The sequence below is a fragment of the Thermobia domestica genome, chromosome 3, assembly GCF_964235325.1.
Source record: "Thermobia domestica chromosome 3, izTheDome1.hap1.1, whole genome shotgun sequence".
Classification (NCBI taxonomy): Eukaryota; Metazoa; Arthropoda; class Insecta; order Zygentoma; family Lepismatidae; genus Thermobia; species Thermobia domestica.
In genome coordinates, this window is record NC_137456.1 from 137,155,951 (window position 1) to 137,183,458 (window position 27,508).

The 27,508-nt window shown below is 35.1% G+C and overlaps 1 protein-coding gene across 1 annotated transcript in view; it reads right to left on the reverse strand.

The window, feature by feature from the left end:
• CARPB (Carbonic anhydrase-related protein B) overlaps nucleotides 1–27,508 on the reverse strand; it is a 1,124,142-nt gene that overhangs the window by 239,244 nt on the left and 857,390 nt on the right. Inside the window, exon 5 of the mRNA XM_081751751.1 lies at nucleotides 11,379–11,474. Within this exon, the coding sequence (XP_081607877.1) occupies nucleotides 11,379–11,474 (96 nt within the window). The remainder of the gene's footprint in view (nucleotides 1–11,378; nucleotides 11,475–27,508) is intronic.

A 27,508-nucleotide genomic window follows, 5' to 3' on the forward strand; every position in this document is an offset into this window, starting at 1 on the left:
ACACTGAAGTATACAGCATCAGGAATTGTGCATCATAAAGGTTTCCATTATAACACTAGAGACGACAATAAGATATACTCCAGAATTATGTCTAACAGTAAGACCATAATATTGTGAAAGTGTGCAGGGCCGGATTTAGGGTGGTCCAAAGGTGCACGTGCACCCCCCTTCGTTACAAATATATTCTACCTAAAGTGAGAAGCTAGCAGTGAGTTTTGCAAAATCAATAGTTTAAGTCGATTTTCTGAAGGTTGAAGGTAAAGAATTCATCGAGAGCAGAAAGCATTTCCAAAGGAATTGCTCATTCACATCACAGATACCTAAAGGCATTTAAAAAACTCAAATTTAATTCAAATGTACTGGTAGTTATTGGTGCACCCCCTTCAGAGAATCCTGGATCCGGCTCTGATTATATATATATATATATATATATATATATATATATATATATATATATATATATATATATATATATATATATATATATATATATATATATATAAATTGATTGATAGATGACTTCATGTTGAATTATATGACATATTTGAAAGTAATTTCTCATGCGTGAATTATTATCTCTTTTTTTAGACTTCCGAACAATGCTATGCATAAGTGTTGGACCGTCCGTTTGACAGTCTGTCGACAGGTATCAGAGCAAAAACGGTCAAAGGTATCGAGAATCGATTTATTGCAATCGACTCAGCGTCCAAAGAATAGATTCTATCTCCTCCGTTAATTCTCTATTCAAACCAGAAGTTGTTTAAATTAGACATTTCCTCTTTTAACGTTTATCACTATAGAACAAAAATGGTAACAGATAACGAGAAGCTGTTTGTCGCAAACGATTCAGCGTCTTAAGACAACATAACATGACTATCCACAATATACTATCAAAATCGGAAGTACTTCATATTTACTATTACTTCCGGTTCCAATACTAATTTCCGTAGAGCAAAAACGTTAATACATATCAAGAAACGGCTTTTACAATCGATTCATTTCTCCCCAAAATAGATTCCATCTTCTCCTTTAGAGCTCTACTCAAACTGGAAATGTTTCAAATTAATCATTTCTGGTAAAAATGAAATGAAATCTTTGAGTTTTACGTCCCACGCTTATGCCGGTTAGGCTAAAGGAGACGGTGATGATGAGTAATGAATGAAATGGTGGAATGAAGAAAGTGAGAGGAAACGGGAGAACCCCAAGAAAACCCACGCACACGGTGTTTGTCCACCACAAAGTTCACTTGGCGGGGGCTGGGATCGAACCCGGGACCCCAACGCTCTACCGCTGAGCCACAGCGGCGCCTAATCATTTCTGATTTCAACATTTACTGATATAGAACAAAAACTGTAAGAGAAATAGTGAGAAGCGATTTTCTGCGAAACGAGTCAGCATTACAAGACAACATGGCTATTAGCAACACTCTACAAGAACACGAAGTGGTTGAAATTAATTACAACTTCAGCTTTCAATACTGGTTGAGCAAAAGTGGTATCAAATATGAAAATGTTGTTTTTGCAATTGATTCAGCTTCCAAAGAATAGCTTCCGTCTCCCTCCTTAACCATATGTTTAAACCGGAAGTGGTTCAAATTAACTATTTCCAGTTTCAACACTTATGATAGAAGAAAAATGGTAATGGAAAGCGACAAATAGTTTTCTGCAAACGATTCCGGGTCTTAGGAGAAAATATCACGATGATCTGCATCGCTCTATCGAAACCGGAACTGGTTCAAACATACTACTATGTCAGGTTTCAATACTGATGTTCATAGACCAAAAGTAGTAAGAGACATCGAGATGTGTTTTTTTGCAATCGATTCAACGTGCCAAGAATAGATTCTATCTTTTCCGTCAACCTTCTATTTAAAGACGAAGTGGTCGAAGTTAAAAATTTCCGGTTTCAACGTTTATCGCCATAGAACAATAAATAACGACAAACGCTTTTCTGTAATCAGTTCAGTGTCTCAAGAGAGTATATAATCAAACCCAACACTCTATTAAAATTAGAACTGGTTCAAATTTATCACTACGGCCGGTTTTAATATTTATTCTGTAGACCAAAAACAGAATAAATATTACGGGGATAAGAGATATCGAAATGCGATGTTTTTGCAATCGATCCAGTTTGACAATAATAGGTTCACCCTTTTTCGTTAAACTTCTGTTCAAATACAAAGTAGCTCAGATTAAGTAGGTATGGCTTCAATATTTATCATCATCAAATTATGTACTTATAGTTCCAATATTTATCATCATAGACGGAAATGGTAATAAAGTACCAACAAACGGTTTTCTTCCAACCATTACAGCATTTCAAGAGCATGTTATCATATCATCACAACCTGCAATAGTATACCAAAACTGGAAGTGATTGAATTTACAAATACTTCTAGTTTCAATACTGATTTTCGTAGAACAAAAATTGTGAAATATATCGAGAGGTGGATTTTTGCAAGCCTTCCGCTTCCCAACAATTGATTCTATCTCCTCTCTAAGTCCCAATTTAAATCGGAAATGGTTGAAATTAACGATTTTTGTTTCAACATTTATCACGATAGAACACAAACAGTAGCCGTAAGGGTTAGCAAGAAATGGTTTTATGATATGGATGTAGTGTCTGAGATACAGCTTCAATCTTTGATCTTATTACTCTACTGAAACCAGTAACTATAGACGTACTACTCGAAATTTCAGTGTAAAATTCGCATAGTTTGGAAGTTTAACGTAGTTTTACACTGTAAGATGAAATTCACTTGTTTTATTTAGATATGTGTAAAAATCTGGCTGCTGACATGTATGCCACGCGTATATGTACGAAAGTATTGCCGATATGAAAAAAAATATAAATTGATACGATTTCGCTGCTCAGAATTATATTTTCCCTTAAATGAGGGGTTCCAAACCTTTTCCAGTGGCATAGTTACCATCGTAGCAGGTCGCGTACCACACGTTGAGAAGCCATGCCTTAAATAAAAAATACTAAATAAGGCAGTAGGGGGTTCGTTTACATTATTCCGTAAGTTGGTATTCCGAATGAGATGTTATTAACTATGTAATGACTTCATAATTTGTATTCTAATATTGAGTGTACAAATTTTGATGCTTGCTTGCTCTTTTTCGTGACAAAATATCTAAGTTAAGGCCCTCTAATAATTGCACATGGTCATAGTAATATTGATATAAAAGTAAGTTAGAATATACATACTTGTAAAGCTTTTTCTGTGAAACTTCTATTTTGTTTATAATAATAATAATAATAATAATAATAATAATAATAATAATAATAATAATAATAATAATAATAATAATAATAATAATAATAATAATAATAATAATAATTTAGAATATAGTGTAGTTTTAACTAAACACAAGAAACATTTCGACTACCGCTATAATGACTTAATAATATTATGCAAATTAATATGACAACCTATCCGTATAGTTTCTTTTATTTTCATTACCGGTACTTTCAACAAAGCAACCAGCTGAACCTGCGCTCTATACACAGCGCATCATTCACATATGAGCATGAATCTCCTTGCCATTCCACACAACATATATACATGTCCCTTTACAGACATAGAAGTCTGACGTGAAAGACGTCTTGATAAAATTCGGCAAGGGCTACCTTAAAGGAGAGATTTGTTCCTACTATTTTTTCAATATCTCGTTCTGTTTGCAAGATTGAGCCTACTTCCGATTGGAGTTCCTAATTCATATATAATCAGTGTTCTCTTTCTTCTTGCCTAAAGCTTGTGATAAGCAAATACATTACATACACAAATAATTATAATGTCAGTGGTATATGGTGTTCTTTGGGCAAAACACTCCAAACAATAAAGATTCATCTTAGCCTGGAGAAATGGTATCCTTCGTTTTTCATTATCATATAAATGTCTATGAAACAAACGCCTGAGAGATATACAATTCATGTGTACAACTATGTTGTATTGAAAGGTATAACTCATAGGATATGGTGCTTTACTTTTTTAAAATTTCAACACTTCCAGTGTATCTTTAAACAATATAAAATAAATAAATAACGGAAACGTTTTTTAAAAATATTCAATTAGAACTGGACAATCTACACAAAATTTGAAACAACCAGCGTTTGTAGCACTTGTGGTTTTCAAGATCTCATTGTTGAAAGGATTGGAGACAAACATATAAACTTTTCCTTGGAGACAACCATATAAACCTAGCATTTTAATATATAGATAAATGATATTAGTTATAATTTCAAATTAGTGCCAAATATTAATTACGGCTTTTGTTATATATCTATGACAGTTTGCGTTTTTAGTTATCTCCCCACGTATTAGACTTCTGGTTTCACATTGAGAAAAAGTCTGTCGTATAAGTCACACCGCAGAATTATCGATTAGCGTTTTTTTCCCTCTTTTCCTAAACTCGTTTTTTTCGCTTTCTCTCCCTCTTTCTCACTCACTCCATTGGGGGTTTTCTTTTTAACTTTATTTTTTTCTCCTCTCTACTTCGTTCCCTAGCTTTATTCCGCTCCACCTCAATCCCAACAGTTGCCTGTAAGATGGTTGGTTGCCCCGAAACGACAAGAAGGGGGTCGTTTTCATTTCTCTAACCAGTTGACCAAGTTTTTCAAAAGTCCAAGAAACTCGCTTTACCTCACATTATGGAAGTTTATGTTTGACCCTCTCCCCACCCACCCTCTTTCTCTCTCTCTCTCTCTCCTGTTTCATCGCTTTTTCACTGCATCCCTCTAGTTTCGAAGGTCTACCTTTACTTATCATGAATATATTTTTATACCACAAGAATTTCATATTTCGTTCATTAAATAATAGAACTAGGATACACTTGTTTGTTTAGCTCTTCGTGAAACTATCTCTAGATATTTAGTTACGTTGGAGTTTTTTTTTTCACCTAAAACACATATGTATCATCTATTTTAAACCCAAACCTAACCTTTCGATGTTTGATTCAATACACACCTCTTCCAGAAGATATTTTCAGAAAATTTTAATGACGAATACTATAGTTCGGACGTATTTTGTCGTGCAAATGTCAGTTAATAAGTTTGCAGGGAAAAGGCTATGGATACATTATACAATTTAAGTTCTACATTCTATCTCGATCAGAGAAAGGATATCTGATCTTTAGTTAGATGCAAAGCTAACTACAAATATTGTGGTGAACATTATTTGCTTGTGATAGACAAAATCCTATTTGTGGGTTCCCTAGAGAACTACTCGTTTCATTCCACCAACTCTTTCATAGACATTCATCTTCATTAATAATTTGTCTCCTTTAGCCTAAAGGGCATAAGTAATGCATGTAAAATTTAGGGATTTAATTTAACTTTCCTCCTGTGCCGAACCAAAGTACGGAAAAAAATTTCTGGTAACATACGAGCACCAATTACAATTTAGTGATAAAAGTTTGAAGAATACAACGAAAACAGCGAAAATAAATGTAGTTTTTATGATAAATGGAAACATTATGAAACCACAACGAGAGAATAAAAGATACTGAAAAATATTGTAATGGTTGAGATGGAACGTACCTTAATTACACGTTTGAGAGATAGTATTTTAACAGTGGCGCACCACGGAGGAAGGTCCACTGGGTCGGACTTCCCCCTAAAACTTTCTAACTTAACACACATTTATTCAATTTTTTTTCAATAAAACTACACTTGTTTAACAGGGAAATGATTGATGCAGCATGAAAATTTGATCTTTCACTTCATCCGTACTCTTTCTCTTATAAAAACAATCTAGGTATATCATTTTTCTCCGAAAATATAGGTGGAAGTATTTTACAATATTACTTACTGTCTTTTCAATTGCAGAATAACACCCGTTAAATACAAAGTGACTTGTAGTATTGGACGACTCTAAAGCTTGGGCTCTCCCTCAACAAAAGTTTCTGGGTGTGGCCTGGTTAGAGTATTAATTTTGTATTAATAAGATATTACTATACTTCGGTGCTTTTGAAAATCTATTTATCCATGAATAGAATTGTCAATGACAATTTTGGATTCAAGTTTCATCATAAATGAAACTTGTACCATTTAAATGGAAATTCTCTTATAGAATGGAAATATATGTGATAAGTAGCGTCAGTCACGAATCATAAGCAAAGTGTTAGAAGGTCAAGATGGTGAACTGGAATGTTGCAGAAAGGTACGTAGAATGAACGTGCCAACAATAGATGATATGGATTCAATTCTCGGTAGGAGCTTATGTGATTTGGATCCCACGTTAACCTGTAGATCCACAGCTCATATATCCTCGCTGCTGAAAGGGATGCCAAATTCAAAAGTCAAATCAATAGATGATATGGTTAGGCAAAGAAGAAATTTGTTGAAATAATTAATATCTAGGTGACACTAGGAAAATGTTTTGGAATTATTGGGATTAAACATTATAGTATGTATTGTATGATTAAATTATGTGTTCCTTTTAATATGAAGATACGTTACAGTAACTTAATCTCTTAATAAATATCCAGGTCGCTGTTTAGAATATGCATTTGCAGTTCCCATTATAACGCATGTGAATGCTTTCGCGTTCAATATATTGTAGTTCATTATTAGTCTCTGTATATAGTCATCTCTGGCATATAGTCTGGTATAGTCTCTGGTGTCATTGGTTCAGTCACACAAAAGGTAAAAAGCAATCTAAAAAACGCAAAAGTATAAATAAAAATGAATTGTTTCATTTCTTACTTAACTTTTTTTACATTTCTATTCCTACGGTTACCAACAAAGACATGCAGAAATTCTATACGCTCTTGGAATTACAGATTGAGTCATAAGTCTTGCAACATTCTGGTATTTGTTAAATTACAAAGAAAGCAGGTTAACATTCAAAGAATACATAGTTCCTCGTTGTGGACTGCCTGCAGCCATCTTCCTGCAATTTTTCAGTTCACCGTCGATACCACGTCTTGTCATTTAAAGCAAACAAGTCAATCACTGCTTTTTCTACCTCCTGCTGATTGGTAAACATCGTGGTTTCAGGAAGTGCACCATGGACTGAAACACGTAGTAATTAGAAGGGGCAAAGTCAGCACTATTTGCCGGGCTTGACATCAGTCCAATGATATCAAGTTTTTGATTTCTTGGATTGCATGTTTCGATGTGAGTGTAGTTTCTTTGTTATCTGTTGCAGCAGAGCGCGCTCTCGGTTCATTAATGCAGAACATTTTTGGTATATATCCCTTCCAACTGTTCAAAATAAAGGTTGGTATTGATGATATGACCGTTAGAAACGAACTTCGAATGAATTACTTCTTTATTGTTTCTCCACACATAGAGCATCACTTCATGCTCGAAAAGACGCTCTTTGAGGACCGGTTCTGGAAGTTGGTCCTTGCTTAACCACTGTTTCTGCACATTCGGATCTGGGAAAAGTATTCACTTTCTGTCGCATGTGACAATCCGTTTAAGAAAGCGCATATCTCGCGAATTATCCTGTAGTTGTCGCTCACGTGTCATAATGAGTTAGCTTCTGATGGTTTTCCCGAGTTCGTAAAGGTGACGCACTATAGTGAATTGGGACGGTTGCAAAGCTAATTTGATAATCCTCTTGTGTTAATGAATGGATTTTCCGGAATGGCGTGTCGTATGACCTCGGAATATATTACGAGTATCCTAGGTCTGATACTCGACATATTTACAATCTATACGGAACTTCTGGAACCAACGCGTTGCAGAAATGCAGCTCACTACACTTTTCCCTTTCGCATGATAAATGTTTAGGTTGCTGTTGCAGCGTTATCCCGAGTTCGAACTCATACATTAGCCGTTAACGTATTAGGTCAGTACCACAAAAAACTGACTGAAGATACTGGCAGAATGGGGGTTTCCGGTTAAATTGTTCGCTGTCACGCTACACCTTGGGCCAGTTTGACTTGTACTTTCAGTCGATCACGGCACCCATTGTTTTCGTTGTGGAAATACTGTTATGACTTATGTCTCACATCAAAACATTCAAATTCATATATTGGTTGGCCTACTACGTCCTTCAAATGGATGATGCATCAAATCAAACGCTTATACGTACCTAGTTGTATTCAATCAAGGTATCAGAGGGAACGTATTTTCCTTGTTCTTTCACAATCTTTCACACAAGATAAATGGCAAGGAATAGAGAGGTAGCTTTATTGCATCTATTTTAGGAAGAATGTAAATGTGCAGGACTGTGGAAACTACGGATAAATCAAATTAGTGGCACATACGGTAAACAATTTGAGGGAAAATTGAGCAATTAGGGAAGAAAACATCAATAGGAGAACAACTTAGATTTATGCCAGGAAAGAGTGGAACGAACGTAATTTTTACACTGAGATAAACTATGTAAAAGTATCGGACAAAATAGAAAGGATTACATATTATCTTTATTGATTTGGCAAAGGTATACCAGAAAGTACAACGTCAAGGAGTACGAAGATGTCTAAGAAGAAAGCAGTTTAAGAGAAATACGTCAGGGTAATCCTAGATATGTACACCGGAGCTACAACCGAAGTAATAACTAGTGTGGGATTAGTATTCTAAAACTTTGTTAGTGTCGGATCATACCAGGAGTCAACATCCGTTCGTCTTCAACATTGTCATGGATATTAACTCAAGATGTGAGTGTTGAGAACCCCCCAGGTGTATGGTGTTTGCCGACTAAATTGTATTATGCAACACAAATGGAGAAGAAGATAAAAGGAAAATAGAGAGAAGTCTTTGGAAGATAGAGGACTGAAAATTAGATCGATAGAAAGAAAATCGGAATATCTCGAGTTCTGCGGGGAAGGAAAGGGGGAAGTAAGGCTACAAAAAGAACAATTGAATGAAATGAAAAATTAAATATTTAATCTTATCTGCTACCAAAATTGGTGAGTTGGACGTGGAAGGAATACACAGAATACAAACGAGATGGAGAAATAGAAAGGAAGCATGTAGCATTATGTGTGACCGCAGAATCTAGTAAAGAATAAAGGAATGGTTTACAGGTCAGCAATGATATAGGGAGCAGAAACATTACAAAATAAAGAAAGCACAAGGAGAAAAATGAATGTTACCGAAATGAGAAGACTGCACTGGATGTGTGAGAAAGAAGAAGAAACAAATAAATGAATGAGAAAGTAAGGGAAACAGCCAAGATTGCAGAGGTGTCTAAGAAGATCTGAGAGAGAACATTTCAGTAGTATGACCATCTAATGGGAACAAACGACTAAATGGTCAAAAAAAACAGTGATGGCAATGGAAGTGAAAGGTAGAGAGAGGCCAAATAAGAAGTGGATGGATGTAGTTCAAAATGGCTTCAAGAAAAAAAAATGACAGGGAAAGAATTCCCAAACAGGGCTTTATGGAGAAGATTCATCAGAAATGTTCATCATGTTCATCCCGTATCTTCAACCATGACATACAAGATGCTATTCAAACTTTCCAAGAACTTTCCCATAAAAATAGAAACTTATCTTAAATCTCAATTTGCACCGTCGCCGCCAAACAAACAACCATATTTTTGTCTCCAATGATTTTAGAAATTTTACATGTTATAAATCACCTAGTGTTCAATAACAATTGCTCTGATTCCACTTGGCCCTTTCCGATCTATTGAAAACAGCATTTTAAAATGAAATTTGATATTAGGGAAAAGGAGAAATCATAAGAGTGAAAGTCGGGCGAGTAGGTTGTGTGGGGGACTAGAAAGAGTTATTTACAGGAAATCCCTCACAACTAAAAAAGAAGAAAAAAAGAAAAAGAAAAAAAGACTGCAGCTGCAATTTGTTTCTTGTTCAGTTCATTCGCTAGAATTTGTTGACCCCCCCCCCTTTCCCCAGTGTGACAGTTCAACCTTGTTACAATCAAGGGTGTCGATCCTGGGAGGCTCAAAGGTGCCCGGGCCCCCCAAAAGCTCATGTGGACCCCGATGTATTTTTATGAATATGTATTTTTATATGTAATTTTTATTGTTATCTGTATTGTTGTATGTGTTTTTTTATGAATGCTTCCCCCCCAAAGTTACAGAGAAATCGTCACTGTTGATTAGAATAATCATTTATTGTCTACCTTCTTGTCCTTAAGGATCACTTTCGCGTTTGTTTCCAGAGTTGTGCATGATGACATTTGAGCCAAATGTTTGGCATCCTCCAGAAACTTCCACAGTTCTGGTGGACTGTCAGTTGCAATACACACCAGAAGGCAATTAATTAGTAGCGGAATTTTGTGTTGTTACTGGCTTGGGCGGAACTATTAAAATATTCGAAATTTTTTGATACTAAATATTGGGTTGGTCCATAAGTTCTATTGGTTCTTGTATTGAAACTTTTGCGTGAAAAATAAAATGTTTCGCAACTGTTTTATGTTATTCGGTAGAGAGTTATGTGCTCTACACAATAGTATGTTTAGTTCTTTCATGCTTATATACATTTTGTTCTTTTCAGGTCATTAAAATGAAGTGTCAAGTCGACAACAAAGAGCATTTTCGACACTTTTTTTTTTTTTTTTTGCATTTAATCAAGGTGATAAAGTCTCACAAGTTGCTCGAGAGATTTGTGAAGTTCATGGCGAAGAAACGATGCCTCTTAGGACAGGTCAAATTTGATTTAAGCGATTCAAATACGGCAATTATTTCGACCTCAAAGGCATGCATCGCACCGGATGCTCCATTCAGTTCGATAAGGAACGACTGAATCAACTTAATAAAGATCCACGCGAAAGGACAAGCGAATTGACAGAGATAACTGAATGTTCCCACTGTACCATAAGGCGTTATCTTCACTAGATAGGAAAAGTTCGAAAGTGAAAAACAACGCCAAAACTTATGGTCTAACCCAATATTAAGATACTCGGAAATTTTTGAGTAGTAAATCGTATGATACATTCAGGAAATAGAGGCCACGAAAGGAAATATATGCCAATGTCCACTCTCAGAGTTAATGTGTCATTTCAAATACAGGTTTCAAAAGACTGCTTACCAACATACAAAAAATCCCTTGTCTTGCTAACATAAGTATGAATAACTACACAGGGCCGTGCCGTGGAAAATCAGTGTCCGGGGCGAGAGTACACGACGCCGCCCCCATACATATATTCCAAGCAATTTTTCCTATCTTTTTTCCTTTTTTCTCCCGAATTTTTGGCCCCTTTACTCCGGTGCCCAGGGCCGTCGCCCCGCTCTTCCCTTCCCCCGCGGCACGGCCCTGTAGCTACACATACAATTATTACGTGCATGTGTTCGTAAAAATGTAAATTCACCTTTATTTATTGACTTTCTCTTATGTTTTTTTCAGCATGGCATTACACAATGTCTGGAATTTGACTCTTAGGTGATAGAAAAGCTTTAATTAACATGATATAACTAAACAGAAAATAATTAAAGCATGCGTTATCAAACCTACCTGTAGTAATAATGATATGGCGACTATTCCTTGAGCTTTGTGAATAGCTTCTGTGAAATTGGAATATAGTTGAGAATTAAAACCGAAGATTTGGATCTGAAAAAAAGATAATAATAATAATAATAATAATAATAATAATAATAATAATAATAATAATAATAATAATAATAATAATAATAATATGCATCATGATTGTTCTAGAGAAGATCAGCGTTCTTGTTATTTCTTTCTTAGAAAAAATTCAGAAGGGTAGATTATTCAAAGAGAAAAAACATTCGAAGTAGGCGGGGGGAAGTGTTTTGTAATGTATAACATGTCATCTACACGCAATATTTAACCTTAATTTTTTTTCTTTTAACACAAAAAATGGAACTGTAGTTGTTAATATTATTTTAATGTCACACTGTATTAATGTCACACTTGGAGGAATAATGAGGGATATGTTTATAAGATTGATATTCATATGAAGTCTGTTTTTTCGGATAATACAGCTATGTTTTTTCGGATAATACAGCTACATACAGGGACGGATTAAGTTGTACAGATGCGCACATATTTACTATATGGAGATTCAGCGTACACAGAAATACAGTCTAATTATTGTATATACATAAAGTTTGTGCAATATACTCAAGTACATAGAAAAGTTAACCCATTTTTTTACATTATATGTCTTATTTACAGTATTTAGAGATGAATCTTTTAAGCTCTGAAAAGAGCTTCAGATAGAGATCTTAAAGATGAAATACGTCCAAAATGGATTTTATTCCCTTGTGCACTGAACGTGTCATATCTGGGACATAAGAGTACCAGTTGTAGTTCCTGTGTGATCCCAATGAAAATATTTTACTTTGTGCATTGAAGTAGTTATAGTGCGTGAAATGATAATAATTCAAAATATAACGCATGCATTATACAGTAAAACCATATGGGTGCTGTAATTTACGGATATCTCCTTTTAAGTGCTACTGAAGTATGGAAATCAAAACATATACACTGAGAAAATTCCCTTATCCGAACTACGATATATTCTACAAATATACGTAATCCAGGGGCGGACTGGGTATATTAGGGCCTAGGCTGCGATTACGAAGGAGGGCCCTCAGAGTATAACACCAATTTCTAAAATAGTATACAATGAACATCTGCGACGAGCCATCGCGTTATGCGGTTGTAAATTCGTTGTTACTTGGTAGTTTTTGCAAGCTATGATTTATCATTGGTCATTAGAAATTTAATATCACAAAGGTGGATTTTCATGCTAGCGTCCGTTGCATTCTTTGCTCACGAATGGCTGAATAGCCAATTGAGAAAATTGTTTAAGTACGGTTCTACGTGTAACGCAACCTTCTGTTGTCTACACATAGAAATCGCAAGCAACGAACGCTTGCATAAAAACCCGCTCTATTAATTAAACAGCTAAGTACAGGATTTCCAGAAACAAACTCTGGAGAGAATATTTTATAATTATTATTGTATTGCCATACAGTAGCTGAAACACTTAGCAAATAATAGTCAATAACGTTTTACTGTGAAATGAACAGGACAGCTTACTGAAATTGAAATATTAAACAACTAATAATAACTTTTTACTATAGAATGAACACGACAGTCGTCTTCAACTTGGCTTCCTATTTCGTAACGGAACTCGTTAGTGTCGATTATCGCATTCAGTGCCTTGTTTTTGCTCCACCATCGTGTTGTACCAACTTTTTGAGGTTTTCGTATTCCGTCATGTCTCTCGTGGCTTGCATCAATCATTTTCTTCCAAACATTCTTTCTTTTGTAGTATTCAGACAGAACACGGCACTGGTTTCAACCACACCATATAAGTTTGCAGGTTCAGGGATCTGCTCAGTCGAATTTGTCATTCCAAATTAAGAGCATGAGCCATGCAATGGGTGTAAATGATTACAGGATTATCCTTCTCCAGTAATGCTTTAACTCTTTTATAGCATCCACTCAAGTTAGCAGATCAATCAGAAGAGCAGCCTACAATATCAGACATCAAAACATTGTTAGCAAAAAGTACTCTTTTGATTTCATTATAAGTTCCTTGTCCTGCAGTGGCACTGTTTACGACAACTGCTAACAACCTCTCAAATACTTTACCGTTTATAACTTAGCAAATTACTATAGCCAGTTGATTGAGCACTAATTGAAACATCTTTGATAGAATCAACCATTATGCTGAAAATGTCGCTTTCTTGATGGATTCCACTATTTTCTTCTCTAATAACTGTCCAATAATACAGATTAGTTTACTTATAAACATTTTTGATAGAAAAGTCATTTGCGATCCTCTTCCCTGCCCTTTCAGATTTTCACGACTTTGTTGCAATTACTTTCGCTGTTCACTAAGCGATATACCTAGCTTCCTTAACATGCTCTTTCAGTACAGCATCATATTCAGCCACTAATAAAACCAATTCCAGGAAGTTCTCGTGATTGTTTTTTTCTGTATAAAGTTCTACAGGTGCTACTGATGTACCTTGGATGTTTTTTCCGGCACCACATCATCAAAACACTTCCGTGGCGTAACGTGAATCAAGCTCATACAGTAGCCGCAAAAATAATAACAGCCGCTAAGGAAGAGGCATTGCTCACTGCAGGGCTACGTCTATTCTGAGCAGACCCTACTTTATAAAACGTCGTGCACTGTCTTCTAATTTAATTAGCAATCACGTTATTTTAGGTTTACTGTAGTAATTACCTACACCTTTATTTTCAATGGCTTTATCGCCTATTGGCATTATCGTACTTTATTGACATTATCGCCTACTGGACATGATTGTGATAGAACAATTTCTTCCAAGCCTGGGCAGAATTATGGTATTTATGCTGGCGAAATGCCTACACTGTAGCATAAGCTTCAGCAGATAATTCCAAGAACGAAGCATGTTTTTTCTGTCCTAAATGTACTTGATATTTGGAGTATGCAAAAGTAAATACATTGCTAAAAATATTCTGTTTTCCATTTTTGAGTTATCAAATATAGTCCTGCAAGATGCGTTAACATCCATAAAGGACCAATCACTCTGTGGTTAAATATGGACCCAGCTACAAACAAGGTCACAGTCTTCAACGATGAAAGGGCCCCAACGGCCCAACATAATGAAAAAGGACACAGGATTTCAACTGCTCAATGTAATGAAAGAACGGCTCTAACTGTCCAATATAATGAAAGATTGCCCAACATAATGAAAAAGGGCCCAGGGCTCGAACTGCGCAACATAATGTAAAAAGGGCCCCAAATATTCAATATAATGAAAGAATGGTCCCAACTGCCCAATATATTGAAAGAAGGGCCCAAGGCCAAGGCACAAACTAAATCACAGTTTCCAATAATAAAAGATCATGGTGAAAGATAGGTATAGCAAAAAATCCAGTAACAAAAGGGTCCTATGTTAAGTTGACAAAGTTTACTTACTGATGGAAGGGTGCGTGTTAGCAGCATAATAACCAGTGATCTACCAAATTATTTAGCTTTTTTTCTGCTTTAGCTTTTCTCTCTTTCTCTTTCTTTCTTTATTGTTTTCATTAATTTTCTTCTGAGAGGGCCTAGGCCGCGATTGTGGCCAAGCGGCCCTAGCCAGTTCATTTCTGACGGAATCCTTTTTCTTATTACAAAAATCAGTACGGAGTATACGTTATCCATATGCTACATACACATTGCCCTTAGACGTTACATCATGCCGTTGTAGGATGAGTGACAGTTAACAGTCTTCCGTATATTACATACATATACGTATGTTACATCCGTCAGCTATATGTTACATACGTCCATTTGTGTATGTGAGATACTGACCGCCTATATTGTTTCATACGGAAATTACGTCTGCAAAGATTAAAGTATGCGATTTATTGATGTGCTTAGTTATGTCATTGATAGTGATGAGAACTAATAAAGCTCCAAGGTTTGATCCTTGCGGTACTCCCGATGTAGCATTACAATTGTTGGAGATATGACCTTTGTAAACTAAATATGGTTTACGACCACGTTTCATACGATCAGCTCATATGTTTCCTTCCCTCATTAAGCTAAAGTCTATGTCTCAAAGAGTCTCGGTGCTAAATGGGAAAATAAACTCAAATCAGACCAACCAATGAAACGAGGCTTTTTTGCTGGCAAGTTTTGTCACGGAAGTTTATCATAATGGTGAATCTTACCTGTGACATTGGGAACACGTGCAAAAACTTCCAGTTATGGAAATCAGCAGTATGGTGTACGACGCAGCTAAATGTAGACTGATGTTGTGGTACCTCGACACATTATAAACAACATTGAAACAAGGAGTGAATATTGAGTTCTGTGTGTGCTCAGATAAATCTCAAGCGAAAATGTTTTAGATGTTAAAAGAGGTTTGTGGACACAAGTCCCTTTCCCTTGCTGTATTTTTTCAGTGACAAAACAGGATCAGTGCTAGCAGGCAGATGAAAAACATTCGGGACGAAACAGGTCTGCCAGAATGACTGAAATAGTTGTCAAAGTTCGGGATATCATTTTGAAAAATTACTGAAGTATCAGACCTCGTGGGGACGAATAAGAGGGCCTATTCATCAAATCATAATGGGGGATCTTTAGATATGAAAGATGTGTGCACGTATTGTGCCCTATTCTTTAACTAAGGGGTAGACACTGGAAAGAGTATATCAGCTTTTAACACATAATGCAGTGATTATTTGTTAATATTTGGCCGCAGACAATATTTGTAGATTACGGCATACTCGTTAGACAGGTTTCCCTGTGATTATCTTTTGTTCAAATTGAAAACACTACTGAAGAATTGCTCTTATAGTGAGGGAGAAAACAGTGACTAGGCCTTTGAGCACCATTACAGTCCAAATCATGGACATGCAAAGCTGTGAATGGCAAAGAGGTTCTTATTTTGAATAAATTAAGATAAATTTCCTCATTTATTTTTCACAAAGTCTCGCTTCCTAATTACCGCACTGTGCATGTTTTCTTGATATCATATTTGAGATATACTTTTATCTTAACGATTTTAGTAGTTTTGTTCTATGTAACACTGGTAAAAGATTTCAATGTTTCCTAATTATTGATAACTCACACATTGTGCTAGATACAATTATGGATTATACCGTATAAGTAACACATAAAAAACAGGAAATAAGTGAATAAAATATACAAAAACGTTTTCACATTTCTTCAATTTGGATAAATGTTTATCATTCGTGGTTTTCATGAACACACACCCTAGTTTGAATTTCGAGAGTATAAAATTTTAATGTTTATCAGGCAAAATGGGGAACAGCTTCAATTAAGAGATAATTAACTCCAATCAAGAAAATAAGGCGTAAAGGTCATTAGATTTTTGTACAGAATGCATAACATTCATTTGGAAGGCCTGTGGATAACCATAGGCACTTGTGGGACGTAACGCAGTCACGTACCGACTTGGAATATCTGTAGAAGAATCGAAAAAATAAAGAGTCATTCTCCCTGATCGTCTTCGTTTTCTTAATATACTTAAAATGTAATCCTATTTTTTTTTTCAATATCATTTTCGAAATAATTTTGATATATGTAACAAACTTCAAATTATCTGCAGTGCATGATTTATAGAATAGTACACGTTGAGAAAAATTAAAATTCTTTTTGTGTAATAAAACCAATGGTTGACCTTTCAAGTTATCACGAGAACCATGGTAATAAATCACGTAAAAGTGTTAAATCTATAAATATGATAATGAATTTAATAAGATGCAATATCAGATTGAATTTTCTTCTTTTCTTGTGAATGGATCAGGCAAAGTACGATATATATACAATTTTTCGTATTATGCTAAGCGCCTGCGCTGTTATACAACCAAACTAGCTTTCCTGACATTTGGGTTGCGGAAATCCTGTTGTACGTACTAAGGAAATATGCAGTAGAGCAGCGTTTCCCAACCGGTGTGCCGCGGCACACTGGTGTGCCGCCAATGAACCGCTGGTGTGCCGCGAGGAAATCGAAACAAAATTATTAATCCTATAGCAAGCAAATTGCAAGACAGAAAAAAAATGTGTATTTTTGTATTTCACATTACTATGAATTTCTACCATGGAAAAAATTACTGTAATTGTAATATATTATTCTATATCTATTACTGTGTAGCAGACAGTATTTCGGCTCGTACACATTTCCACGGTTAGCTGCTATGTTACGCTTCAATTGAGAGCCATGCTAACACCGAGAAATGGAAGCACCTGTACGGTACGCGTCAAGTGAACGTTCGTAGAACACTCATTCGCACGTGAATGACAGAACAACACTTTGTTCAACAGGTGTGTTTTGATTTCGACGCATCGCAAGCTGTGCGGTTGCAATAATATGCACCGGTTTTGGTAAAAACAGCAAAGTTAAAAGTACAGGACATTTGTTTGTTCATTCGTTATTTAGTGATCTTCGTTCTTAGTGAAAGGTTGGATACAGTTTTCGGAAAACAAAGCGTAAAAAAAAACACCGAGTCCTATATTTCACTGCAATTGTTTTCTATTTTAAAATTAGATAAAACAAAATAAGCATAATGAATTAGCATATGGGAAAACCCGTGATCGAGCTTTCATCTTTGTGAGAAGGAGATTAGTAATCACCAAAAAAATACAATGGGATTTTATATTTGCATATAATAATAATAATAATATCTATGAGTGTGCCGCGAGAATTCAAGTTAGCCCCGCAATGTGCCGCAAGTTGAAAAAGGTTGGGAAACTCTGCAGTAGAGTATGCAGTAGATACGTTTAATACTGTAGGCCTCTACAACAAATTTGATATCAAGACCCCTCTTTTTTTATAATCCTCTTTCCAGTCACATTATAAGTAACTTCTAGTTTGTAATAAGCTTTTTGATTATTGCTGCTAATTGCTTATAATTATGTATGGGTGCAAGCCTTATACAGGAATATGACAAACAATTTGACATAAGTATAGAAATAAAGATATCTATCAGTATCAAAATAAGAAAATCAAAATAATCTTTTAAATTATTTTTTCGCTACTAGATAATAATTACGTTCCTAATTGTGGTAAATATAATTCCTAATTGTGGCTAACGTATATTTCTAATCGTACTAACATATATTCCTAATCGTAGCTAATATATATTCGTAATCGTGTCCAACATATGTTCGTAATCGTGACTAAAATATATTCCTAATCGTGACTAATATATATTACTAATAGTAAAAAAATGAAATCTTTAAGTTTTACGTCCCACGGATATGCCGGTTAGGCTAAAGGAGACGGTGATTATGAGAGATGAGTGAAATGGTGGAATGAAGAAAGTGGGAGGAAACGGGAGAACCCCGAGAAAACCCACGATATCACTACTAGTGACTAACATATATTACTAATGATAAGTAACATATATTCCTAATTGTGACTAACATATTTCTAATAGTAACTAACATATATTCCTATAGTGACTAACATATATTCTTAATCGTGACTAACAAACTATTTCTAATACATAGTAAAATAAACTTAAATGAAATTAAATTTTTAAAGTAAATTTTTCCTTTAACGTTAGATAAGTGAAAAATTTAATTATATGATGAAGGAGAGTAAAATCAGTTTCTCTATCACAAATTACATTTCGACAAGTCTCATACATTTAGAGAACAGCAACCCTGCAACAGCCCGTGTATACGAACGAAAAGGGAAATTTAAAAAAAGTAAAGGATGAAAAGAGAGGTTTGTTTTGATCAAGTTAGTTACAGTGGTTCAAACATACCTAACCATTGAGAAAAACGTTGCGTGTTTTTCTTTCGCCAAACTTAAGACACAAGTAAACTTTTCACCTAGTTTTCCTCTTCTTCATCTTCTTGTTTCCTCAGGAATTTTAAACTCTCTTGCTTTCCACTGTTTGTTTTCTTTACTCTTAACGCTTTTTATATACGCTTTTTTTGGTTTTATTTCCTTTTTTTATCCGTGAGCAAGCAGGCAACAGCAGAACACTTAAATTTCAGAGACGGTCTTGAGAAAACCGCGTTAGGGCTAATTGGCCAGGAAGAGGATTTTAAAACAAGGTCAGGTCGGCTTACAATTGCTTGCTTCAACGTTTGCTCTTGTCTCTATACACTCTCTCTTTTTCGCCTACCTTTACCAACCAGCTAACCACGTGGTATTAAACTCGATTACTAGATGGCGCGCAGATCCACCAACCGTTAAAAGTCGTCTTTTTTTAACTTTCTTTTCAGTGTTGGCATCCTTGATGTAAAATATTTTTGTTAGCTTGTAGCATTTAGATATGATGAATACATATCTGTATGATATTAGAAAAAAATTATTTACAGTAGCTATATTATTACAGTCAAAACTTACTAATGTACAGATTCCTTGTGTCCATTAATAGCTAACGTTCTAGCTCTCTAAGGATCGTCAGGTGCAGAAAAGGTACAAATAACATATTAGAATAAGAGTATAAAGATTTCAAAATAACGTTACACTTCAAATAATACTTAATTAAATTACTAATAGTAATTTTATACTTGTAGTTTATTATGTATTTGATCTAGGAATTAATTCGTGCGGTTGGTACGCACACATTGAAGCTGTAGTACAAACACAAAATACATACAGTAAATACCTTAAGAAAAATATTGTCCATCGCTAGCCTCCACTTTCGCCCATCTGTCAGGCAATGTACGGATTCCGTGGCGAAAGAAGTCCTCATCCTTGGAAGCGATCCAGTCAGAGACCCATGTTTCGATATCTTCTGAAGAAGTAAACCGCTGTCCAATCAAATCGTTGTTCATGCAATCGAACAAGTAGTAGTCCGAAGGAGCAACGTCTGGTGAATACGGCGGGTGGGGTAAAACTTCCCATCCGACATTTTCTAAATAGGTTTTGACCGGTTTTGCGACATGTGGGCGAGCGTTATCATGTTGAACAATAAGTTTATCATGTCTGTTCTCCCATTCTGGTCGTGTTCTGGCCAGAGCTTGCTTCAAACGCATTAATTGTCGTCGATAACGTTCTCCATTCATAGTTTCACCCGGTTGCAGCAGCTCATAGTACACCAAACCTTTCATATCCCACCATATGCACAGCATAACCTTTGCACAGTGAATATCTCGTTTTGGTTGTGATGGACCTGGTTCACCTGGTTTCACCCAGGCCTTTTTTCGTTTAGGGTTCTCGTAATGGATCCACTTCTCATCACCCGTAATAATTCGATGCAGAAACCCCTTTCTGCTCTGTCGTTGAAGCAGCAATTCGCAAATGGTTTTTCGTCTTTCAACGTCTCTGTCTTTCAATTCATGTGGAACCCAATGTGACATCTTTTGAATCATTCCCATGGCTTTCAAGCGTTTGGAGACTGTTGTTTGATCAACGCCTAATGCTGCTGCAAGTTGTTCCTGCGTTTGACACGAATCCTGCTCGAGCAATGCTGTCAATTCTTCGTCTTGAAATTTTTTTGGCTGTCCAGCTCGCTCTTGGTCTGCCAAGCCGAAATCACCACTTCTAAACCGTGCAAACCACTTCTGACACGTTCGCTCAGCTAGAGCATGGTCACCATACACTTCCTCCAAAATACGATGACTTTCAGTCGCACTTTTCTGCATGTTAAAGTAATGCAGCAGGACACCTCGCAAAAACACTTTATCAGGCACAAATTGCGCCATGTTAACTTAACTACAAACTGGTGTTGTTGACGCTTTAATCCACTGCCCTATACTACGAACGATACGCTATGACAGGGGTTTGCAACACATGTGTGGATACACGGAACTGTGGGACGCTCCGTTCGTTGCGCCATCTCTTGTCCACCCGCACGAATTAATTCCTAGACCAAATAATATACTACAGTCCATTTGATTTTAAGTCGAGGCTGGGGTAAAAGTGAGAGGGAACGTGGGAGGACGTCTTTACCCAACTTTCCAAAAATATCTATGGCGTCCCTCCACTTCCTAGAAATAAATTGGGCAAAGATAGGCACGGTGGGCGGCGTGCCATCATTCGTCTCCCTTCCTTTTTCCACTTTTACACTGAGTCAATATATGTTGAAATGATCATAAACGGTAGTAGTAGAACGCTTACCTCTAGTACACGGAATTTCTGATTAAAAAATGAAATGAAATCTTTGAGTTTTACGTCCCACGGTTATGCCGGTTAGGCTAAAGGAGACGTTGATTATGAGTAATGAAGGATATGGTGGAATGAAGAAAGTGGAAGGAAACGGGAGAACCCCGAGGAAACCCACGCACACAGTGTTTGTCCACCACAAAGTTCACTTGACGGGGGCTGGGAAATTTCTAATTCAATCCCAGGACAGTAAAGCTCTAGTTTTCTCCAGTTTCCTACCACATTCATATTTAATCTCTATTTTCGTAATCATCATTTTAACTGGTCTTGTTTATCTTATATGAAAGCTAATCATGGAAACTAGAAACAAAAATTTTGTTTTCTAAGCTATAAATAATGCTAATTATTTAATCATATTATTGTGATGATGGAAAACAAATATGATACAACAAGTATTTTGCAGATGAGCAAATTTAGTTTTAAATCAACTCACAAACATGATTTTATGTTGGTCTCCGTGTGTATATACAATTAATAGTTACAATTGTATCTCCATTACTTTCAGACTATAAAAAGGCTGAAATCAAATATCGCATGTCTATTTTGAAAAAATACAAAATTGAGATAACATAGAGTAAATCATATCAAAATTCAAATTATCTTGTATTATACTATAACAGGAATGTTGTGATACCAATTGCATTCTTAAAATTTAGTTATTGCGCACAAAACACTGTATGAAAAGAGCACTGAACTTTCTCTAAGTTTTCAACTATCTGGAACATGTACATTTCTCCTTTTTAGTTTAGACTTCTCATATGTTTATAAACTTTGATTAAATTGGAATTTCACGATATCTACTGAAATAATATAATAACATTCTATTTGCATTGTTTTGTTAATAGAGACTCTTAACACATTTTCTGTAGTGTGTTGAAATAGAACATATGAATTTCACATTTCTTACCAAGCATCTCCGTTATATGAATGGACATTTGTTTATTAAAATACCCAATAAATTTCGCGAGTATGACGAAGAAAGCATTGTATAAATTCATAAAGAAATCTTTATTCCTCTTGCTCTTCTCAAACTAATAATAAACTTTTATTCCATTTTGATTACGTTTTCATTCAGAGACGACATTTCTAAATAAATCAGACTTTATTATTCTGTTACAAAATTTTAAATATATAGTTGTTAGCTTCAAGAATACTTTGGTTACAGTTTAGTGATATCACGTTGTTATCATTTGACAATAATCCATATTTATAACAACTCAATTTTAGTTGTACAGTTTTTAAGGCTAATTAGTACAGTCTATACATAGTAGAGTCTATACTATATAATTAGTACAGTATAGTTAAATTGTATTCATAGTTTAATGTCTCCATCTTTTGTACTGAGAAAGCGAATTTGATACACGATATGAGTGCATGTGATTCGACCAGTGCCTTTCCTTGTATGTAGATAAACAAAGTCTAATGGTGTGGATTTCATGTTGGCGTTGTTAATGTTGTCACATTTCAATCAATGCATTCATTTTCTTGGAATCTGATACATGTTGCACATATGCGCTAAAGTAATTTTCTACCGAAATATATACATGGTGTTCCAAAAGTAGATATACACCCCTGTATTGATCAAGTATAACATTCTAGTTTAAGGGTTTATTTGCTTCGGCTCTCCCGAGCTTAAGATGTAAGTAAAAACACATTAAGAACAAATAATAAAGAAACTAAGTCTACCTGATGGAAAACAATAAGAAATGACATAAAAAGCACTGAGTGGATCAGTGGGCCACCCTTGTCATATAAAAAGTCTTCGCGATTTTTTGCCAGTAGATGGTGTTAATTCCTATATATATCTGGCAAATCTCACAAGTTATAGGGTTTTGCGTAATTATATCTGGCAGCATCACAAACAAACGCATAACGATTGTCTCAAATGAACATGTGCTAAAAAGGTGACATTTCAACTTTCATTTTTGTAAAGATAGTATTCTAATTCGTTGCTTTAGCGAAAACTTATTGTTATATTGAATTGAGAATGAGTCAAATATCGGAAGAAATACGTTCTAATTTGTTGCTCTTGAAAAAAAACATACTGTTATATTACATTGAAAATTAATCAAATATCGAAAGAAATACGCTATGTGGTGCTTTTGTACTATAAAAAGCAAAAACATGTCGGAATATATGTGAAGTGTACGGTGAGAATGCTATGAGTGAACGAAGGACCCAGGAGTGGTTTGTTCGATTCCGTCCCGAAAATTTAAATGTCAAAGATGTACTTCGCACTGGTCGGCCAGTCACTGAAAAGGTCGATGAAATTTTGCAACTAGTGGAGCAAGACTGGCAGGCAAGCTGTCAGGAAATAGCTAAGGCACTAAACATCAACCACATGACAGTTTCTAATCATTTAAAAAGAACAGGCTACAAAAAGAGGCTCGATATTTATGTGCCACATGAATTATCGCAATGAAATTTGCTTGATCGTATTACCATCAGTGAAGTGCTGCTGAAACGCAACGAAATGGAACCATTTTTGAAGCGACTTATTACAGGCGTTGAGAAATAGGTGAAATACGAGAATATCAAAAGCAAACGATCATGGTCAAAGGCTGGTGACCCTTCACATACGACTTCAAAGTCTGGATTTTCGGCAAACAAGGTTTGGAGGGATTGGAAGAGAATTGTCCATTATGAGCTGCTGCAACATGACGAAACCATTAATTCGGTTCTGTACTGTGCACAACTCGACCGTTTGAGCAAAGCAATAAAGAAAAAGCGACCAGAATTGGCCAACAGAAAGGAAGTTGTTTCCATCATGACAATGCGCGGCCACACACATTTTTAATGACTCGGAACAAATTGACGGAACTTGGTTGGGAAGTTTAGATACATTCACTGTATAGCCCGGACTTTGCACCGTCTAACTACCATTTGTTTCGATTTCTGCAAGACTATCTTGGTGGTATAAAAAAATAGCCGACCGAAGCGCCGCTAAAAATCACTTGGCCAAGTTTTTTGATGATAAACCACAGAAGTTCTACACGGATGGAATTATGAAACTACCCGAAAAATGGCGAAAGGTAATAGATAATAATGGTCAATATGTACTTGAATAAAATTAATTTTGAATAAAGAAATTTTTTGTTCAAAAATGTACCAAAAACCTGCAGAGACATTTTATATGACCCTATATATATATATATATATATATATATATATATATATATATATATATGATAATTGTATATATTACGAAAACGTATACGATGAGACCTTGAAGTACGAACTTTTGAAGTCTGTTTTTAAAAGATTACTATAATAGAAGCTGGCTTAATGTGCTCCTTCGTCCCACGAACTCTAATTTTGAATATAATTTTAGCACAGATTTTAAGATAAAATATTAACAATCAGCAACAATAATATTACTTGAGCAAATAATTAACATTTTAGAACCCATGGGCGAATACGCTAAGTTATTATGTACATAAAAAGTTACACTAAACATTTATAAGAGCACAAAATTAGCAGCAAAAGTCGTACGAAATGCTTTTAGTACAGTTTTCGACCACAAACTGAACGATAAAAATATATGAGGAGATTATACGCTATAACGACTCTATAGAAAAGCGTCGTCAACCTGGTCCGTCTGGTAAAATATAAGTTACGAAGCGATAATAACTTTTCTTTATGCAAGAATCAACTCAGATATTCAAAGATCATTAGCCTCACCTTTATTGCTTGATATGGCTTAAATATTCCTTTTTAAAACCGTGAAATACATAAATTCACTTGACTAGGTCAACACATAACATGTACATAGCCACAACTATCCCATAATAATCTCTTACATATATTAAAAACATTCTTCTTTTTTTTGTTAATTTAAAATGAACATTCTACTAAGTATATTACATATTTATGAGCACTTTTTGCCCACGGTACAGGTAAATATTATACAAACTAAAGTATTTCGTTATAGAAAATGTCGCCCGACAAAGGGACTGAATATAAAAGTCATGAGTAGGCTTGGCTTTTATATTCAAGAACCACTGGTCTGATTAGATTAATGTTCGTACATTACATATGTTCTTTATATTTTGATCACACCTCGTATATATCTTCATTACTTTTTTGGTTAACCCTCATATATATATAAAATATTAGTTATTATCATTCACATAAATACATTTACAATAAATCTTTGATTTCATTAATATTTCTCTTTTATTACATTATTATTTATTCTTTATCATTAAAAAAAAACATCGTCGCTTAGGAATATAATTAACGAGGGTGAAACACAAATTATCAAGATTACTAGTTTCGATCATTATTACAAACGATGATGTGACAAATAATATTTGTTCTTTTCGGGCGCATTGTATAACAAATAAGTTAGATGTTGCAATTGTAATGTATACATAGTAGCACTAAGATGTCCAAAATAAAGAAGAATTTCACTCAAGGTAGTCATTGAATAATTGATTTTATAGAATGGATCTTATTCTTAACATAATCTTTGACAATTAAACACAAATCAATCTGATATAAAATAATTTTTGCCTTTAACTAATTATAAATTGAATTATGATTCTTCACATTAATAAGAAAGAATAAAAATTAAACATAACCTACGTTTGAATAATCAAATGGAAGTAAATAAATTTATTTTACAGAAACGTCATAGGAAAGATCATTTTCATAATTAGCATGAACCGGTAAATTGGAAGATAAATGTTCATAGAAATTATCGCTTAAATTTTTAGACAAATGCTCATGAGAACCTACAGCTGACATGGGTTTAACCCCTACCATATCAGCCGCGATTAGTTTAAATTCATACTCGAGTAGGGTTCCAATAGGGTACACTGTACAGCACAATCATGATTATGTCCTGTATTATTGTTTTGTACAGAAATTACTTCAATACCTGGATCTTGATGTGAAGTGCCATCTCTTATCCTTCCATTACTTCTATCCACGTAGTTCGCTGCGTTGGTGGAATTTCTCCATACATTTCGTCTATTTTTAAACCTATTTTGACTATATGGTCTAACATAGGAATTATTACGATTAATTAGGTTAGGCGGATTCCCTACATAACCTTGTCTATTTTGTTCATTTTGATTGCTAGAGTATACTCGTCTTAGGTTCGGTTCATTATTATTCACACTTCGGATATTCAAATTCCGAACAGGGACCAAATGATCTGAATTATTCTTATTTTTACCCATTCCTGATTGTGTTAGATTCATAGCATGGTATTGAGTTTCGTAGCATTGTACAAGCATTAATAAATGACTGAAACTCATACACTGTGTGGAAAATAAGATCTGCTGTAATTTAAATGGAAGCAAATTGCGAATCGATGCAATTATTCTTGATTCCGATTGCAAGGGATTAACAACCTTTAATTCATTATAGACATTTATAACAAACTCTACAATAGATTTGTGCAATCGAGGATTGAAATGTTGATTTCTAAGAGTGGCATCTCTGTTTGCCAGCAAAAAGTCATTTTCGTAATTCGCGATCAATGCCGCTTTAAATTCCTCATATGTACTAATGTGATCACGTATTGCCTTAAACCATAAGGAACAAGGTGGGAGTAATACATGGGGTATTAATTTCATGTATTGTGATCGGTCGATAGACATTATATTACATTCGTCTTGGAATTTCTCTAAGAAAGAACTAGCATTTTCATTGCACTTACCACTAAATTTACTCATGGCTTTGATTTCGCTCATCTTGACACTTAGCTTTACCTTTCTTTTCTCACTCCTTGTTCTTGTGGTGTGATTGTTCCGGTCCGTAGCGTGCTGTGTCATGATACCATTTATATTTCGTTCATCAGTGATCTTCGGACAATTTTCCTCTAATATAATATCCTCCTCAGATTCCGGCGAAGGCGTATTTATATCCGGTGTTTGGGGAAACTCGAAGCGATCACTGCCCAGATTATTGCGATAAATGGTGTCTCTAGCCTGTAACGTTTTAATTTCTTCCTGCATAGTAGCCAACTGGATCTTTTGATGTTTAACGGAAGATTCTATTAACGTTAAATCCTTTTTTACAGCACAGATT